General features: G+C 53.7%; 4 protein-coding genes across 4 annotated transcripts; 1 reads left to right on the plus strand and 3 right to left on the minus strand.

The window, feature by feature from the left end:
• Window positions 1-1840: 1840 nt before the first annotated feature.
• Window positions 1841-2569, minus strand: BDP55DRAFT_548116 (polysaccharide deacetylase; the record flags this gene model as incomplete). Its single annotated transcript, XM_060568812.1, has 1 exon — window positions 1841-2569. The coding sequence occupies one exon, from the start codon at window positions 2567-2569 to the stop codon at window positions 1841-1843; it is 729 nt and encodes a 242-aa protein (XP_060432027.1).
• A 1530-nt stretch (window positions 2570-4099) lies between these two features.
• Window positions 4100-4957, plus strand: BDP55DRAFT_65742 (uncharacterized protein). Its single transcript, XM_060574411.1, has 3 exons — window positions 4100-4254; window positions 4319-4814; window positions 4873-4957. The coding sequence occupies exon 2, from the start codon at window positions 4379-4381 to the stop codon at window positions 4757-4759; it is 381 nt and encodes a 126-aa protein (XP_060432028.1). The 5' UTR covers window positions 4100-4254; window positions 4319-4378; the 3' UTR covers window positions 4760-4814; window positions 4873-4957.
• A 3059-nt stretch (window positions 4958-8016) lies between these two features.
• On the minus strand, window positions 8017-9552 carry BDP55DRAFT_65748 (uncharacterized protein). The gene has a single exon (XM_060574413.1). It carries the CDS (start codon window positions 9116-9118, stop codon window positions 8210-8212), a length of 909 nt encoding a protein of 302 aa, XP_060432029.1. The 5' UTR covers window positions 9119-9552; the 3' UTR covers window positions 8017-8209.
• Window positions 9553-13120: 3568 nt separating this feature from the next.
• On the minus strand, window positions 13121-14838 carry BDP55DRAFT_548138 (WD repeat domain-containing protein; the record flags this gene model as incomplete). Its single annotated transcript, XM_060568813.1, has 2 exons — window positions 13121-14516; window positions 14612-14838. 2 exons carry the CDS (start codon window positions 14836-14838, stop codon window positions 13121-13123), a joined length of 1623 nt encoding a protein of 540 aa, XP_060432030.1.
• Between the last annotated feature and the right edge of the window lie 5084 nt (window positions 14839-19922).

Consider the following 19922-nt stretch of genomic DNA (forward strand, 5'->3'; position numbering starts at 1 on the left):
ATTCTGACTGTGCCGTAGTTCCGATTACCTTTATAATATATGTCAAAGAGAAGTACCAAATGCTGGTTGGTATGCGTTCTTTTCCCCTCTTACAATACCGCTGAGAATGAGGGCCCGGGTCGAGGTGGTGAAGGGGAGGAGGAAGACAAGTCTGCTCGAAATCTCCACAGATGAAATCAAATACTCACCGATCGAGTGATTCCAAAGGGGTAGTTGCCGCTTCAGAGGTGAAGAGGAAGGAACGAGCAAATTATGGAGTCGAATAACATGAGATGGAATACGTCGAGGAGGGCCGGTAGTATCTCAAGAATGAGGGCCTCCAGTGCCCTTATATCCAGGCCGGTGGCCTCATTCGTCAACCAAGCCCAATGGACCTCCATGGTCGAGCGGTATAACGCCCTGGTCCGTTAGTAAAGAACTTGGTCATGAAATCCTAAGAAGTCTTCTCAGATGGAGGATTTCGTAGGGTGCATAGTTCGATTCCCGAACTGCGCACTTGAGCTTTTGACTTTTTGGCCCCTTTTTCTACAGTGGACCTTTCCAACTTGTCTTACTGAATTTATACTTAGTAGATAATCCCTTGTTACCAAGAAATCCTAGATCTTGTAAAATTGCTGGATGGGCAAACCTTTGCTGTTTGAGGTTTGCACCGTTGGTGGCGCCGTCTTTGCTGTAGACACTGCCCTTTGAGGTCTGGGGGAAACGACTGACTGATTTTGGCCCTGGAGCCTCTGGCACACCTATTTCGGTGCTAACCTCTCGTGTCCGTTGGAAAGGTGGCGTCTGAGGTCGTTGGATAGTGCTGAATGTAATTGTCCTCTGTTCAAGGCCATTTGCTTCGCCGCCACGAAGTATTGAATTGTGGCTCCCTTCATGAACTGTCACTTTCGACCCATGAGCATTGTTAACTACAAAGAAAAGAGACGCGATACAGCATGATATAGCTACCATGGGACTGCGCCAAAATCATTTGTAGGCGACAAGCGTAGCGAGTTCCAGCCAACCCCCATCATGAACCTAGGAACAATGTCAAACGAGCTACGAATAGCTTGGCATTCGGCAAATTTGAGCAATGCCTATCGTTACGAAGGTTAGCAGCATGTGGCAGCTTATAATGCGAAGCAATAAAACCATGTGAGTGGGGATTTAGAGATACTCGGACAAGTTTACGGGGATCTGTCGAGGACAAAAAGGCCGCGAGAGATGTCGTGGCGAACCAGTTTTCGCTCTCACTGACGGCTAATAGCATAAGATTGACAACCTCTATCGTACAAAGATCTGCCAGGCTCTACAACGGCGCCAATACATGGCGCCTCCCCCCCTTCGACCCGGTCGCGAATCGCCCAATCGACTTCCTCCGAGCCCTTGCTCTCTCACGAGGTGTCACCCAGCTCTCGTAGAACATCTTTGTGTCGCCGTACTGAAACAAGCGAACGTTGGAGGGGGCCATGCCTCATCAATTTCATAAAGCAGCGAGCCTGTTACGCTCGATCATGCAGCGACCCGTTCCTTTGTACGCCGTAGCCTCGAGGCGAGACTCCTCGTCATGTTTAAGCTATTATGGGCAACGTGGTATTACACCGCATTGGCCTCGGCAATGATGGCGCGGTCATGATGCTCCGCATCCCCCGGCGGCTCCATGCTGCGATCGAGACCAGCTCTGACCGCGGACTCACACGGTCTCCGAAGTCGCCGATACCCCTCATTTAAAGGTTGGGTGCGCACGTGAGCCTCGAAGCGGTCTAGGGCTGGACACGGGTTGCGTATATGCACTGTTGCAGTTGGTTTTCTTCGTCATGGTTTGGATGATTGATGCTCTTTCTCTCCGTTAAGACGCCTCTCACTTGTCTGGATCGACTTCCTTGAGTAGTTCCGTGAGGTTGAGGATCCTATAACCCCGTTTCCTCAGCTCCGGAAGTACCTTACGCAGCATGGGAACGGTCCAACTCCTTCTATCGTGGCATATGATGATAGCTCCTGGACGGGCCATGCTCAAGATGTGGTTGGCATTCGTCCGCCAAGAACTGATCTGGGCATCGTGTGGGTAAACACTGCCCAGAACCATCCTGTATCCCAGCTTGTCGACCAACCTCCGCATCTTGTTGCTGAAGAATCCGGAACCCGGACGGAAATACCCAGCCACAAGGGGCTTATCCTCGTACTCGTATGCAATTTTGATCTTCCGCCTGACCTCGAATATGTCCGATTCCAACTGTTCCATAGGGAGGGACCGCGAAGCTTCGTCGTGCATGCCGTGATTTCCCAGCTCGCTGCCGGACTGAATTATGGCGCCCGTATCTTCCTCGCGACCGTTCATCTGGGATCCAATGAGGAAAAAGGTCGCATGTGCATCGTTCTCCTTCAAGACGTTGAGGATATCGGCCGTATGCTGTGATGGCGCATCATCAATCGTGAGCCCGATGATCTTCTGGTCCGTCTTGACCTGCCATAGTACGTCGGGCCATTTTCGCGCAAAGTAGTTGATAACAAACGGAGGTGGTTTGTAGATGATGTAGAAGGGCACGACCAGCAGGACGGCCAGGGCGAGTAGAGCCAGCAGGGTGGCCATTCGGTTCCTCCGCACACGCCGGCGAAGCTTGTTGGGAAATCGGAAGAGCGTTAATCGTGCCATTGACCATCCATTCACCACCTTTGGGTTTATCGAAGAGTGAAGAAGACGGGAGGCATTGTCGAGACAGTCGGGTTTTGGTGGTGGGTGAAACGAAACGAAACCAAGCCGAGTCCAGGCGCACAGCTTCATCGTAGCTACCGCAGGGGTTGCTTCCAAATCCACGACCCCTTGGGAAACTGTGGCTGGTGGTGGCTTTCACCCAGCACCTGGATGGATACCTGTGGCTGACACCAAGCCCACTTGTTGACCTCCACCAATGCCCCACACCCTGGTCTTGACGACCTCCATTGCCAACTCATGCCGTTTATTCCAACGTCCATGTCAGAGCACTAACACCAAAGTCCCATTCTGTCGACCGTTTCCAGCCCAGTTCTCACTCATAAGCGAGTCTAGCAAGGAATGAAAAAGTCTCAATGGCTGGCTTGCACCCCGAGACCTTACCATTTTCGTTCTTCACGACCAGTTCTGTACGCCCACTCTAGGCTGCACCTTAATCATCCCGGCACAGGCAGCTATCGAGCCAAGATAGTCGCTGGCCACCATCGAAAGATGAGCCCATAAATAGACATCTGCTTCTGGAATCTTTCTTGTTCGAAAGGCTTTAGAAGCCCTAAAGAGGATTTTACATGGTATTCAACGCTGTTCCCATGGTTCTCGCTAGCTGTTGACCATAGGGCCCTCGCATTCGAACACCTCCTATCCCTCCCAGATACGGTACGGTTTTGAAGGGACCCAAACACACAACTTTCGTCAAGCGGCGATCTCGAATGTTTTGAGGTGTACCTGATCATGTGATGATCAACTCCGGCCCCGTCCTTCAACTCCTCAGCGCCGTCGGGGACGGGGCATGTTTGTTGCAAGTATTCCGTATCCAGCGGGACTCTCAATTTTGTTGCCTAGGTGCTTTTCAATTTTGGACCTCACATCCTTTCAGTTGCCACACATTAGCTTCAATTTTCTTGCTCGAAACGGATCTCAACGAAGCAGGCTCCGTCAGGCTGCCGACAATCACTCCAGAAATATGGCCTCGCGATCGGTCGCATGCTTCGATCCCAAGAAGGCAGCAAAGTAACCGTTTCTCAGCGCGCTACTCGCGTTTACATACCCTTCATCATGTCTTCCAGAAACGCAGTCGAGTATCCAGATCCAGCAGACAACATATCGGGCATACCATGAGCATAGGGCTGGGGTAAGGCTGCAGGCAGAACCCCCCCTGAGGCCGATCCCGGATGTCCCGTCCCACAGCAGGATCAGAAGTCCATCCTCTCTTTATGGCCATCTTTGAATCATGTTTTCTCGGCAAGGCAACACTCAAATCAATATCTGGATCGCGGAGGGCCTGTCGTTGGCACATCCTCACGGATCCTCCGCAGCACCTTATCCATCCTCCTGGGAAAGAAATAAGCTTGTAGAGCTCCCGCAACGGCAAGGACAGACTTGTCGGGCTCTCTGTTGACACTATCCAGGACGTAAAAAGCTGCCGTGGGGCACATCCAGGCTTCCGAATTCGGCTTCTACAAAGTCCCTCCTCGGGCGGCCGCTCAGGAGCCATGCCGTTTGCTGCAATATTCGATCTCTTATTAACCACAGACCATGCCCATTGAAAGATGATTCATACAAATGTACCGAGCTCAATTTGAATTTCCAGCTTTAGCCAGACCAAGACTTACACGCCGTTGTTTCAAGTGTTATCGTGCTCAGCTCGCTCAATCAGATACATGACCTCGTCTGCGGCATTTTGCCCAGATGTCTGGAAGAGGAAGAGCCACGAGATATATCACCATGTTCTCGAGTCCTTTCCGAACGACAAATCTCTTTCTGATTTTCTCTTATACAAGGGCAATCGCGACCCTTTGGACGCCATATCTCACTGGACGAGCGCGTCGGAGGGAAAGGTGCTGGACAAGCAAGATGTTGACGCTTGACTTGACCAACAAGAGGATAAATCGAGCACCGCCACCATTCTCGGTACTGTCGACGGTCTCGATTTCGGGACCGCCTCTGAGTGCAATCTCTCGTCGCAACCCAGCAGCCCTGATACGAGTAGCCAAGCATCGCCTAGGAAAAGGCCACGACGAGATGAACCGCGGGAGCAAGGGGATGTGCCGTATACCCTTCGCGAGGTAGGGGTATTCGCACACGGTTCACGGTCTTCTCCGGAGAAGAAGAAGCCGCAGAAGCGGTGAGTCGTCCTCGAGCCAATGTAATCAGTCCAGGCAGACAGCTCATGACCCTCACAGGACGGCGAAATCGAGACATAGGCCATTGACAGGCTGGTTCAACAATTGGCTTTAGACTGCGGGCTGCTTTCAATGTATAAAGGTCTGCGATATAGGAGTACTCGCCGCATTAGCACAGCGGCGCTGTTGAGGCTTGGTTAACGGAGAACCATTGGCTCATAGCAAAAGCAAAGTCAAGATACCCAGCTTTGCTTTCTTCCCATTCTATACCTACTATTCAGAAGAATGCGAGCCAGAGACCCGAACGTCACATCGGTAGTGCTAGCATACCCAACGGAACTTCAACATCGACAGGGTGGCTGGCCACTGACTTGCATCCCTCTTTATTTAACTCAAAGCAACGCCCTTAAAGACCGTTGTCGCGCCCGTCATGTCGCAACGGGCGGAGGAGCCGACAGCATCAAAAGTGCCGAGGAGTCCGCTCCGAGGCTTCCGAGTCTTCGCCTCCAGTCCGGCCCCGTACCTCGGGGGGCCATCCCGAAACATCGAGTTCAACTTCTGATCAGTGCTGCAGTTTTCGATGCAATGCGTACGGAGTACATGTGATTTGACGAAAGGGAAGATCCCAGCCTCGACCCGGCCTGTCGGCACCACTCACACGACCAGACCTGGGGGGCGGCCATAGGTTCAATGCGTTGAGAGATGTGATGAACAGTTGGGGGAAGCTTGTTCATGATTCGAATACTCACAAAAATTCGCTTCCGAATCTGAGCAGGCGGTGATGTTCGTAGCATCTCGCAATCTCGTAACAGATCGAGCATGGGACCCTGAGATCTCCGAATCTGCGGCATCTGCGGCATGTCGACGCGTCAGAGACTTGATGATCGCCCAAATGCATGAAGAAAAAGAGCCGCATCACATTTCATCAACGGCACAATGAATGCCATCCCACTCCGAAGTACCCCATTTTGTCCAAAGCCAGGAGATCGGGAGGGGGGGAATAGGGGCATTTCCAGCAATAGGAAGAATTACGTTCCCGTGTATCCACAAGACAGGTTTCAAACAGCCGAAATCTCCGGGAGCGCATTACCGTGTTCCTCACCCCATCCTGACCTCCGATCAAACACCCGCCCTCACGGCGATCAACGGGGGGACGCCAACACACGGCCCCGGTTCGCCTTACCGTACCGTCGTGCCCGTCCTGGCAGCCCGATCCCCTCCTTTCGCTTGCTGGTCTGCATCATTCATGCGGGCAAGCACCCTGGAGGAAGATCAAACGAAACGAACGGGGCGGGGTCCCCAGGCCCCCATTGGATGACAAAGGATGGAGCAAGGGGTGTGAAGGCCATTCTTGGCATCCCATTAACTTGGGGGAGAACCATCGTCAAATCACACCAGGGGAGGTAAATGGGAAAAGGAAAAGACCCCACTCTTCTCATATATGTGAAATGGCAATGACGTCCCGTCCTCTCTGCTTTGTACCCTTTCCTTTTCTTTCTTCAGTGCAAGCAAAGACCCGAGATCGCTGTGTCTGTATCTTCTGTTCGTAGTGAAAGTTGTCATGGCTACGGCCTGGAACAGGTTTCTCCATGATTTCTTCTACCGAGACGAAAAAGGGCGCAAACACAATACTGTAGCTACGTAGTAGACTTTGTTGTCTCAAGACACCATGAAGAAGGGGGCCCACCTGATCCCCTTATTCGCATCTCTTTGAGCCGTGAGATAACCAGGGACAAGCAAGCTGGCAGCAAGCAACTTGGTGCTGGCTAGATGGGTCGGGGGTAGTGAAGCAAAATATCCCACCTCCATTCAATGCTTCAGCAAAAAGTGTCATCGCGTGTGTAGTCCGTAAACCACAAGACCCAACAGGCCGTCACATGGCACCAACGTCGCAGTCGTCAATCGGACAGACACTCCCAAAGGTAAGATGCACACTCACTGAATGACAACCCCACCCCACCCGGGACCCATCTCCCGCCGTCCACAAACGGGACCCCATTCCTCCGCACCCACCACCATCAACCATCTTTCTCCCTTCTCTCACCTCCAATCATCAACACCCAAGAGAGACAAATGATTGCATCCATCGAAAGGGTACGTCTGATGTCGTCTCACAAACCCCCAGTTGGCCAGGAAGCCGGATCCAGATGCAAGACAATATGCAACAAACTTTTTAGCGAAAAATCCCCATGAACACTGCCGCCCCCTTGCCTGCCACTCTCCCCCCCCCGCCGGCGACATGCCGACGATCCTTCCGTCTTGGGGCGGGAACACCGAACAAAAACTGATACAATCCACATCGGACATCATTCAGATGATCAGATTCACGTACAGCTTCTCCCTCCAAAGCACAAGGGCAATTACGTATACCTTTGCTGTTACCGTTTGCTACAGACAGTCATCCGATATCGTAGACATCTCCGAAAAAATGGCGCCCCATAGGCCCGGAACATGAAATTTCCTCTTCACTATTCCCTTGTGCTAAATACAATCTTTTTTGCCCCCATAACAAAGGGATGAACATAGCGTGATAAAAGGGCGTTGGCGTAGGTTCATCGGTCGGAAGCACCAGCTTAACCAGAGAAAAAAATGCGGATAGACCGCCGCCGCCGCCCCCCTCCACCGGCGACGCTGTCTCCGATAGCTCGGTCTGGCGGACGGTGGAGCTAAACCCGTCTTGCCTGCATCCCGTGCCCGCTCTCACCAAAAGTTACTAGGTAGACCTTATTGCCTACTAATTTTCTAACCAAGGGTTTGCTAGAGATTATTCTTTGGCTGTGCGTTGCATAACCGTTCATCTGTTCGTACACCGTTTTCTGACTAGTCTGTGGGTTTTTGGCATTCGAGGCTATTGCTTATTCATCTCATCCGATAAAATGAAGGCACGGATGAAATAAAGGCGAATCATCAGGCGAAATAAGGTCAGCACCTTGGGTAAATAAACGTGGACAGGCTGCAGCGCACGGGTGGCAAACTCTGGGTCAACCACCACGGACCGCGAGGTACTCATCAAAACAAGTCACGTCACACTCGAGGTCCAATAAACACATGCTGCAGAGATGGGGGTAGCTAGTTATCAATAGCAATATTGGTAGATGCCTCTATATGAGGCACTATCGGGAGATATCCACACGTCATTCAAAGGTATATACACAGAACGCCAATTATCCCGTATGTAGTTGGGCGTCAGGTTCCAAACAGAGCAATCTCCCTCCGTTTCGCGAAGTGTCCGCTCCATGTGAGGCTACTGTCTGAGCCAAAGGTCTCATTTTCATCATCTTCCTTCCCAAAGAAAAAAGGCCGAGGTCGTAGTCAGGTTGTTTTTTACTTCCTGCAAGTATGTACAAAGAAGAGTTTTTGAGTAGGCGCCAAGCTGGCTGTAAGAAAGATCAACGTATCAGATCCACGCGGCGGCAGCCATGGGACGTTGAGTTGTGTGGCTGTCGTGGAAGAAGCTGGCGAAGATGCTTTGAACCTCCGTCAGGTAGTCCTCGGCAGCAAACTTGCATAGACCCTCCGCCTTGAGGGCACGCTCCTCCTCGTACATAACATCGTCCTTGATGCCAAACTCCTCTGCAATTTCCGTAACCTGGGCCAACTCGCGGCCGAAGGGGTGCGGCTCAGCAGGCTTCTCATGTCTCGGCTGGTGGTGATGCTGGAATGCGGGCGTGGGCATAGGCGGCACAGGGGTCTTGAGAGCGGGGGCGACTGAGCTGTGAGACATAGTAGAGGCGGAGCTGGAACCCGATGACGCTCGGGAGGAGAAAGTCATGCTGGCCTTTGAGGAAACGGTCTTGTCGGAAGCCTTGGACATCTGGGAGACTGAGCGCTGGCGGGCGACGGCGTCGTATGAGGCCTGCTTCGTGTGCGAGGGTGCGCGCTTGGGAATGGAAGGAATGGCGGGGACTTCAGGGATCGAAGAGTTGACAGCCTGACCTGGCGCGACAAAGTAGCAGGAAAGGTGGTTTGGCTCCTTGGACAACTCGTGAGGCGCGACGTCGGGGCTGGTCGGCGGGGACGATGCGGCGGAGTTGGCGCTTTCCGAATCCTCCTCTGACGACTTCCTGGACGAGTTGCTCGAGGCATCGGTTCCGGTTCTGGGTCGAATATCGGGAGCGTTATATGAGAGCATGTTGGTGGTGTGAACAAGCTCCATGGGCGCAGAGATCTTGTGTCTGATGACGGGGTGCTTAGTGGTCTTGCTTCGTTGCATGGCGTTGCTACGCTCCTTCCCCCGCGCGGCGTCGGAGAGATCTATGCTCTGCTTGACCCGACGGGTAGTGAAGGCTCGTGAGAGAGACGACATGGTGATGGTTGTTGAATTTGGCTGTGGGAAGACGTGGAGCAAAACGCTAGGCCTTGCTGATTATGTAGGTGAGCTTGAGTTGAGTAGCGGAACGCAAGCGCCTGATCCGGGAGCAAGAGCCTGTTGTGCAGTGACGGACTGTGAAGAGCGGCAGGTGGTGGTGATAACAAGAGCTTGAGGCTGCACTTGTGATTGGACCCGTGACCTTTACTGGCGTGTGAGGTGGATCTTGTGCTGCAAGACAGTTGCAGTCAAGTGAGCAGCAGGGAAGTGATGCCGAAAAAAGGTGAATGGGGGCGGTCACCGAGAGGATCTACAGAGGGAGTGATTGTTGGAGTGGTGTGCTTGTGTGTCCGTCTGTCCACGGTGATGATGACGAGAAGCGAGACAAGTGATTAAGACGACGGGCTGGCCGTGATGGATTATCCTGCGCAAGAGTTGCGTTGTGTTACTATTCGTCCGAGACAATAGGTAAGGAGTCCAGTCCTGGAGTACTTTGGGAGTACGATGAGTCGGCGTCGATTCGGTCAAGACTTGATGTTGTTGCTGTGTGAGCTGTGGTGAGTCCTTGGAGTGACTCAGTGTGATGGGGTTGATGAAATGATTGTGAGTGATACAGATCAACTTTGGGGTTGATCCAAGTTTCGTTCGTGTGTAATGACGGACGGTTCAGTGCAGGGGCTTAGCCGAAAAGGAACGTTCAACGTGTCGGGAGAGATTTGAAGAGATAGGTAGAGAGTTGTGGGTGGTTTCTGCCGTACAAGTTCGAGCCCGCGACAAAGGTGAAATGGTTTCGAGTACTCCGGGAGAGGGAGAACGTCTAGAGGAAAGGCGAGAATAGAAACAACACAAAACACAAAGGGAGTGATGATGTGTTTGCTGGAGCAGAAGCGAAAGGGACAGGATCCTTTTTCCAATATGGGGGAATGGAACAGGTTGAGAAGAAGGAAAAGAGAGAAGAGAAGGCGCGTCAAATGGCAGACCAGGGCCGGGCGTGTGGGAGTAATAATTGAATATTGCAGGTGCAAGCCGCAAGGCGATCTTCTCTATGGTAAGGTAGCACTTTCTCTCTCTCTCCTGCTCTCTGCTCGCTTTCCTCTCTTTCTCGCAACCTTGACCTGGGCCTGGTTCCTGGCCGAAAAAAAGGATGAATGGGGCTCGGGTCCCTTTGGTACCTGGGGGATGTCGCTCTTTGATTGCCCTATCGCCCATTCTGGTTGGCTCTCGACGGCCTTCTCTCGCAGGGACTGGAGCCAACGACTAGAGGCTGCCACTTGCGGGTGGACAAGAATTACTGGCGCCATCCGCCATGCCGCCATGCCTGCCGTCTTTCCTTTTCGCTTCACCAGTGCTCCCCCTGGTCCGACGGTGGGACTTGGCCAACTGAAAGGGACAGGCTCCCTTGCTCCTCACAGTGTCTCCCGCTAAGGCCCAAAAGAGACGGTCTCTGCACCAATGACAGTTTGTGTTTGTCACGAACCCCTGGCCCTTTCTCTTTTCTTCCCTTTTCTCCACTTTCCTTCATGTACCTATCCCTCGGTACGTACCCATTATTCCACGGTCAGCTTTTTGGCCGTTCAGTGCCACTCTGTTGAGTCTTCCGTCACTCACTTTCGTCCCCTTTCAGTCCATCATCCATGCCGTTATCCACTGTTCAATTTGAGTGTGTGCTGGCTTTGGCCCACGACCCTCCATTTATTGGGAAGAGGATGCAACCATGTGTCTGCCGGGCTCGCTGCGTGACAACCGCCGCCCATCCACCCGCCGAGAAACATTTGGTTGGCACGACTCGAACGGCGACATGGCACATGGATCGATGCCAATCGTCAGCCCAAAGTTCAAACAAACCGTCGACAGTCGACCCAATCCTGCCGCCACCAAAGGGGGATCATGGATGGTGGATGCCATGATCTGCCTTCTGGAAAGAATGCCCAACATCGTCAGACCAGCATACCCGAGACCAGTCCGGCGCGTCACTCGTTTTCCTTTGACATCTCTTCCGAGCCGTTGCCATCGCTTTTGTCGGCCTCATTGGATCCTTCACTCTTAGGCCATATTCATACATCCACACACTGTCGACGGACCGACATCGTTGATACGCTACGTCCAATGCAGCGACTGCTGCGTCCACTTACGTATCTGCACCTCGCCAACTGTACAAGCGTCGGCCTGCGACCGTCCATGTGTTCTATGCCGTGTCGCCTCTGCACGGTTTACGTGACGGGCAATGAACTCCTGGTCGGCACACAAAAGAAAAGAGCCCTTCTTGAAGAAACCTGACGTGGTCAACACGTTGTCGTGTATCCGGATGGACGGTTCATATCCAAGTCTTCCACCACGGCCACCACCAACGGAGCATTAAGAGGAGGGACCGGGCCTCTTATTAATCTACACAATCGCCAATCCACCGGCACCTCGATCAACTCGTGGGCCCCGACGGACGCCGACCCGCCAAACTTTGAGCGATTCGCACGCGGCACCGCTCACATCCTGGAAGAAGATTGTGCGATTCAAGATGGGCGAGCCGCGGCGCATCGTCAACCTGCCAGGTTTCTCCGGGAAGCCAACATCATCCCTGTTTGAACAGTGTGATGTGATCCGCCGCGGACGGAGGAAAAAAAAAAAAAAGAAGGGCTGGACTGTTGTAAAGATGTGGGTTTCTTCACCGTTCGACCAGTGATTGGCGTCGACGCCTCCAAGAATCAAGACAGCGTCAACTAAAAAGCCCAACAGCCGAGAAAGGTCTCGTGGCCGGTGGTTCCCGGCCGTCCCCAGCGGTAGCTCGACTCTGTTCGACCAGACGGAGGCAGAGGCGTCATTGGCTGTGTGTTCCGTCCACTATCCTCGCCCGTTGGCAGGCCCCCCTGAGGTTTCACTGTTTCATCCTGCGCCATCCCACCCCAGTGGCGCCGTGTGCCTTGCGTGCCTGCGCAAGCCGAACAGGAATCCATGTCGACGTTCATGGCCCATCACCAGTCAGCGCTCCTTGCGCACTTGGGCTCAGCGATTTCACTCGCCCATCCGCCCCCGCAACACACAACTCTCTGCTGCCCTTGCGCATCTTCCAGGGGAATCGCTTTGTGGTGGTGTGGAAACCAGTCGATCAGGAACTGCCTTTTTCTCGCCTTGCTGCTTGCGGGAGGCAAAGACGCTTGGTCTACTCCGTAGAAGCTAGGAGAAATCCCTCAGCGACGTCAAGTCTACGATCTAGGACGTTGGCATCGTTGTCTGGCGACGTTTTCGCCATTCTACGATCGCTCTGCTGACTGAGTCTGCTCGTGCTCAATATGGACACTCGGGGGACAAAAACAATGATTGCATTTGCGAACAGACCTAGAGCAATGTCCGGGCTGGCTCTTATCCCAAATCTGATATTGACCCACTACCTCCTTCATCATGTGTACGCATGAAGATGTCAGGCTGTTGCCGCTCCCCCCTCTACGCTTTGTTCATGCTTAATTAGCGAGTCTCCCACCCTATCACGACACTGACAGTCCATCTCAGTGGTCGATTCTGGTGAACAACCTTTGGGGGCCACGCAGTCGTGGTTTCACCCGCCTACGTTTAGCCACTTCACATATATAAGTCTCTGACGATGCGGTCCTCACCAACAATTCTCCCGGTTTGAGCCCATTGTTTGACGGTCTTGGCTATATGTGTCTACGAAACTAACGTGGCCCATGCTTCATGCTGTTCAGACGACGGCATTTAACTTCGGACGACTTGAGACTAACTTCTACACTGAAAGGCTGTTCTCCACCTGATTGATACAGGCCGTCTCCTTCCACCGGTTTCAACGGCGCCAGCCCAGAGTCGTCATCATCAGTGTGATGTTTGTGGCCTACTGCCTTCTAAGTTCTGGACTGGCGCCGTAGACTATTTGGGCCTGCTGTTTCGATCTATCTGGCCAAGCCTGCGGGACAAATTCCCCTGGCGATCTTGGAACAGACAGCGAGCAGGCTACATCCGACAACACACCATCCATGTTGATTAGCGTCTACCCTAGTCCTCGTCCTCGTCCATTGAATCGCCATCCTGCTCGCCCTCCTCTCCTTCATCCTCGCTAGAGCTGCTGTCATCGTCAAGAACGCCAACAAGACGGTCTTCCTCGACGCCCTCCGGCTTTTGCGGGACACGCTCAGCAAACGCGTGTCGAACGGCGGCGTTGGTGCTAGTGTCCCACACATGCATGGTTCCACGGCTGCCAGCAACGGCGAGTCTGAAAGCCACCTCGGAATCGGGCGCAAACTGCGTTGAGAAGATCTTGCCAACATCCAGGTTGCGAGAAACAACCATGGAGGGACCGCTGGCCTGGATGTTCCACAGCTTCACAGTCTTGTCCGTTGAGCCAGTGGCCATGAAGCCGGGCACGATGGGGTTGATGTCGAAGGACGACACAGACTCGTCGTGTGCCTGCAAGGTCCACACGGCCTTGGTCGCCTCGGGGGTTGACGGCGCACTGCGGATATCGTTGAAGTGGATGATTCCGTTTTCCGTGGAGACGTAGAAGTAGTTGGGGTCGTGGGGGTCCCAGCGAATGTTCTCGACATCGCTCTCGACACCCCATCTGGGGGCCTTGGCCTCGGGAGCTCTCATGTCTGCGGCGACGACCGTTCTGTCGTAGCTGCCACTCAGCAGCACGGTGGACTCGACCGAGTGCCACGCGAGAGAGCACACCTTGTCCGTGTGGTAGGTGTATGACTTGGCGCACTTGGCCGTGTGCAAGTCCCAAAGCTTCACCGTCTTGTCTGCGGAGGCGGAGGCCAGCAGGTTCCTGTGTTTCCTGTTCGCGGCAAGGGCGAGGACTGCGTCAACGTGGTACTCATCGTTGGCCTTCTTGGCCTTCTTCTTCTTCTTTTGCTTCTTCTTCTCTTCTGAGCCCTCGCCGGCCTGGCCGAGGATGGCGTTGGGGTACAGGGAGTCCACCGTGTCGAGATCCCACACCTCGATATCGGGGTCCATGGTGCCGATGGCGACAAAGTTGGCCGTCGAGTCCTTGTCAACGCCGGCCTTTTGAACGGGGATGTCGAGCCACTCAACGCAAAGAGGTATCGCGGGCAGCATGATGTCGTGGTGAACGTAGAGGTTGTCGGCGGCGTCCTCGTAGACGTAGACCTCGAGGTGGGCCATCTCGTCCTCGACCTTGGCCGCGAGCAGGAGGTTGTCGGTCGCGAGGATCTGCAGGTCCTCGCGGTCCTCGTCGTCGTCGTCCGGTCCGCCGTTGGCGGGCAGGGTGATGTACGGGTCATCCTTATTCGATTCGTAGTAGGCTAGCGACTTGATGTTGCCAAACATGGCCATGCCCTCGCCCTGGCCGACCTTTTCCTCGTCCTCTTCGTCTGTATCGTCGTAGTGCTCGAGGTCGTACTCCTTCAGATCGTCGTCGTTGATATCGACCCTACAAGGAAAAAGTCCAGTGTTAGCTAATCAATGTACAACCCGCGATAAACCCCCCACTCGGCGAGAGGGTGGTTTAGTAAGTCAAGCACTAACTGCTCGGCCTTTTTGCCAGAGGCGCCTGTTGTCGCATCCTCGTCGGCGGGCTTGTCGGCGCCCTCCTCCTCGTCCTGCGCCTCCCTCAGGTCCTCTTCCGCGTCGTCCAGCTGGAGCTTGGCGAGTTCGGCGATGCGCTCGTACTCGGACTCGTCAAAGGTGTATTTGGAGGGGAAAGGTGCCGCGAAGCCTCGGGGCACCCAGGTTGATGTTGTGATCATGGACATCTTGAAGACGGCTTTCAGGAAGTCACTTATGGTTGGGGTATCTTGCGCGCTTTTAAATACACGCCGAAAGTCGAAGTTGGCAGAGAAATTGCACAACTTTGTAGATATTTGAGATTTTCGACTAGGGGAAGTTGAGTCGGTATGCGCAAAGCGAATTCTCCAACATCCACCGACTCTCGACGACCAAGAAAAAAAAAATTCCCGTCGTGGTGGGGTCTATCTTATCTGTTTCTTATCGATAAGGGACCCCAAAGATCTTGTGCCGGGCAGGCTTCCAACTCGCTCGTAGCTGGCTAAGGTAACTCATGCATGCTTCAATTTGCAGCGGTTTACAAAATGAGACAAATGAGGCACGAAGGCTCTGATGATTCTGCTGTTTGAATGTTTCTCCAAGAAATCGAAAACATCAGCGGACAGCAATGTGTGTTCCAACTGGAAGTCAAGTTTAAGCTGCGTTCATTGCATTATCGGACCTATCAGTGACGTCTGTTATGGATATACACATAAGGCAAGACCCATTTAAACCGTCTGGCGAAGGTGCCGCCCCATTTCTCAAGCTTTGTTTACTTGGGGTCGCCTTCCTACATGCAATTCTAAACTGCATGCCTCTCGACATTTTCAACACTTGGAATCGCTTCTATCGCAAACACCGCTCAAACTCGCACATCTGCGATAGTTTCGCTCGGGCGACGGACCAACAAAGACCATAATCACGCGAAGACCAGAGACTACGAGGGCGACGAATTGCGCCACCACAGGAATCACAGCCAAAATGTACGATAATAGAGATGGATCAGGACCCAGCTTCAAGCGCCGAAGGATAGAGGGAGGCCGGTTCCAGGATTCGGGCCGCTCGACACCGCGCGACGCCCGCGCCGCCGAGACCCCAGCCAGAGACGTCCCCGAACCCACCGACGAAGACTCGAAAGCGCTGGATCGCGACTGGTACATGGGCGACGAGTTTGGCGGCCACACGTTCGGTGACGACACACACAACCCGTTTGCCTCGTACTCGTCATGGGAGGCCGAGAAGCAGGAGGCCGTCAAGGCGGAGAAGATGACGGGGCGCTTCGATGCGCGCAAGGAGCAGCGGCAGAGGGAGAATGACGCGTGGGAGACGAATCGCATGCTGGTCTCGGGTGTCGCGCAGAGGAGGGATATGGGTGCCGATTTCGACGATGAGGAGGCGACGAGAGTTCATCTACTGGTGCATGATCTGCGACCTCCGTTCCTTGATGGCCGGACCATCTTTACGAAGCAGCTGGAGCCCGTGCCGGCTGTCCGCGACTACCAGAGCGACATGGCTGTGTTTAGTCGGAAAGGCAGCAAGGTGGTGAAGGAGTCGCGGCAGCAGCGGGAACGGCAGCGGCAGGCGCAGGAGGCTACGAGTATGGCTGGAACGGCTCTGGGAAACTTGATGGGCGTGAAGGAGGATGATGGTGACAGCGCGCTGCCCATGGCCTCGGAGAACGATGCGAAGAAGGGGGGGGACAAGGAGGAGACGAATGAGAACAGCACCAAATTTAGCGATCACATGAAGAAGGACGATGGGGGCAGCAGTGATTTCAGTCGGAGCAAAACGTTGCGCGAACAGAGGCAGTACCTACCCGCGTTTGCCGTTCGAGAAGACTTGATGCGTGTCATCCGGGAGAACCAAGTCATCATCGTGGTGGGCGAGACGGGATCTGGCAAGACGACGCAGCTGACGCAGTTCCTTTATGAAGACGGGTTTGGCAAGTCGGGCATGATTGGGTGCACGCAGCCGCGACGTGTGGCCGCGATGAGTGTCGCCAAGCGTGTCTCTGAGGAGATGGAGGTCAAGCTGGGCAGCACGGTGGGCTACGCGATTCGTTTCGAGGATTGCACCAGCAAGGACACTGTCATCAAGTACATGACGGACGGCGTCTTGTTGCGCGAGTCGCTCAACGAGCCTGATCTCGACAGGTACTCGTGCGTCATCATGGACGAAGCCCACGAGAGAGCTTTGAATACGGATATCCTCATGGGTCTGTTCAAGAAGATTCTCCAGCGGCGGCGAGACCTGAAGCTCATCGTCACCTCCGCGACGATGAACGCGAAGCGGTTCTCTGACTTTTATGGTGGAGCGCCCGAGTTCATCATCCCAGGACGAACTTTCCCCGTCGACGTCATGTTTCATAGGTCGCCGGTCGAGGACTACGTGGATCAGGCGGTTCAGCAGGTCTTGGCCATCCACGTGTCCATGGACCAGGGTGATATTTTGGTCTTCATGACGGGACAGGAAGATATCGAGGTCACCTGCGAGCTAATTCAGAAACGGCTTGACGCTCTCAACGACCCGCCGAAGCTGAGCATCTTGCCCATCTACAGTCAGATGCCTGCAGACTTGCAAGCAAAGATTTTCGACCGCGCGGCGCCTGGTGTGCGCAAGTGCATCGTCGCGACGAATATCGCCGAGACGAGTTTGACGGTCGACGGTATCAAGTACGTGGTAGACGCTGGGTACAGCAAGATGAAAGTATACAACCCAAAGATGGGTATGGACACTCTTCAGATTACCCCAATCTCCCAAGCGAACGCGTCGCAGCGATCAGGACGTGCCGGTCGAACGGGGCCTGGAAAGGCCTTTCGGCTGTTCACTGAGAAGGCGTTCAAAGAGGAACTCTACATGCAGACGATTCCCGAGATCCAGCGTACGAACCTGAGCAACACGGTACTCATGCTGAAGTCCCTGGGCGTCAAGGATCTGCTGGATTTCGACTTTATGGACCCCCCGCCACAAGACACCATCACGACATCCATGTTCGATCTGTGGGCCCTGGGCGCCTTGGACAACCTGGGAGAGCTAACCACGCTCGGTCGAAAGATGAGCGCGTTCCCCATGGACCCGTCCCTCTCCAAACTCCTCATCACGGCCGAGGAATACGGCTGCAGCGAGGAGATGATCACCATCGTATCCATGCTCTCTGTCCCCAACGTCTTTTACCGGCCCAAAGAGCGGCAGGACGAGGCGGACGCCCAGCGCGAAAAGTTCTGGGTCCACGAGTCGGACCATCTAACGTATCTCCAGGTCTACTCCGCGTGGCGGTCCAACGGCTGCTCGGACGGGTGGTGCATCAAGCACTTTTTGCACCCGAAATCGCTGCGCCGCGCAAAGGAGATCCGCGACCAGCTGCTCGATATCATGAAGATGCAAAAGATGGAGATGCTCAGCTGCGGTATGGACTGGGATATCATTCGCAAGTGTATCTGCAGCGGTTACTACCACCAGGCGGCCAAGTACAAGGGCTCCGGGGAGTATATCAACCTGAGAACCAACCTCGGCGTCCAGCTGCACCCGACATCGGCGCTGTATGCGGGTCACCCGCCCGATTATGTCGTCTACCACGAGCTCATACTCACGTCAAAAGTGTACGTGTCGACCGTGACGGCGGTGGACCCGCACTGGCTCGCTGATTTGGGCGGTGTGTTTTACTCGGTCAAGGAGAAGGGGTACTCTGTCCGGGATAAGCGGATCACGGAGACGGAGTTTAACCGCAAGATGGAGATTGAGGCCAAGATGGCGGAGGATAAGAAGAGGGAGGCGGACCGGGTGGAGGCGGAGAAGGAGAGGTTGGAAAGGAGAAGGACTGGTGGTGGGAGTGCTGCGGTGGCTGGGGGGAAGAAGATTGTTACGCATGGGGCTGTGAGGAAGCCTGTTATCAAGCGACGGGGTAGAGGCGTTTAGCGATTTTTTAAGGGGGTTGGGTAGGAACTATGAATTCTGGGCAGGGTTGAATGCCTCATTGAAACTTGACTTACTTGATTCTCGTTGTGATCCATAGACTCTGTGATTGAGAAAGAGACGAAAAAGAGGGAATGCGGCGTCAGACCAGCGTCATTATATAATTGGCAGGATCTGCCAACACTCGACTAAACATCAAAACCGGCGGATGTCCTCGGCCCATATTGACCTCGTACCCCTCGGAGACGAGTGAACGGGAACATCGAGGTTTCTTGCCAGGACTTACCCATTATCACCATACCTTTGAAGCATAGACTCGACAGTGTCAAGTGATCAACTAAGCCGTTCCTTACTACATCGCGGGTCGATCCCATAAAGACCAGGGCGCGATCTCAAGAGTGATTAGAAGTTTGGCACAAACCTGACGCATGACACATTCGCCCCATAGCTGGCTGAAGATGTACCACTTGTAGCACCTGATATTCATATAGGACACTTGGATTGCAAGTCATATGCCTGCCTAGTTGCCCGATATGGCTCCCGCCGTGACCAAGAGATCCCAGACGGTCGAATATGAGTGTTTGATGGTCATGAGTGACCCTAGGGCATCTCTCGTCCGCTAGAACTGGCTGCCTATTTAAGAGATTCATCCTCTTCGGAAGCGGAACTTTTCTCCTTAGTACGCTGCGCGCGGTACGCCTTTGCCATGCTAAAATGCCCGAGCGGTATCCCGGAATTTACTAAGGTCTGGGGTTTTGAAATCGATGCGTATCTCGGGCTCACTTCAAGTTCGCTACTTAATATATATATATGCCTCTAGAAGACGCCGTCTTTCTTTAATACCAATGTATTCCATGAAGCCTAGCGAATATCCACAAGATAAAGGACAGCGAGTGAAATGCGAGTATAATGATAAGACCAAGGTAGATTTGGAATATATTGTAAAGCTTGCTGGTTCATATGCAACAGGAGCTTTGTAAGAATACAGTCCGCTCGCGCCAAGTCCCTAGGTTACTTCAAGACCAGGTTGTGTCTATTTGTTAAGCTTTCAGTCTTGTTCCAGGGAGACTTGAATGATCCTTTATAGTTAACAAGGCAAGCGGCAAGAATCTACCACGGGCTTTGGCGCCAGAGGATTGGCTCGAAGGAGCAGGTGTTGGAAGTGACGCTATGTGTTTCAACTCTCTCTATCTCTACCGCTATTATTGAAGAATCACCGTGCCCACTCGTATTGCCAGCAACTCTGTGAAGGGACTAGTTGCTGGCGTTTCAAAGGAAGATAGAGATCCCTTTGCTGAAGTAAAGGTTTTCAGTGTGAGAATAGGGCTCCCAATCACTCTCTGGCAAATCAGCAGGCAGGTACCTCTCTCGTGCTTCGGAG

The sequence above is a fragment of the Colletotrichum godetiae genome (genome assembly GCF_030913485.1).
Source record: "Colletotrichum godetiae strain CBS 193.32 chromosome Unknown BDP55scaffold_12, whole genome shotgun sequence".
Lineage (NCBI taxonomy): Eukaryota > Fungi > Ascomycota > Sordariomycetes > Glomerellales > Glomerellaceae > Colletotrichum > Colletotrichum godetiae.

Coding starts and splice junctions, on each gene's coding strand:
- BDP55DRAFT_65748 (XM_060574413.1), bottom strand. CDS start 9,118: ATGTCGTCTCTCTCACGAGCCTTCACTACCCGTCGGGTCAAGCAGAGC.
- BDP55DRAFT_65742 (XM_060574411.1), top strand. CDS start 4,379: ATGTCTGGAAGAGGAAGAGCCACGAGATATATCACCATGTTCTCGAGT.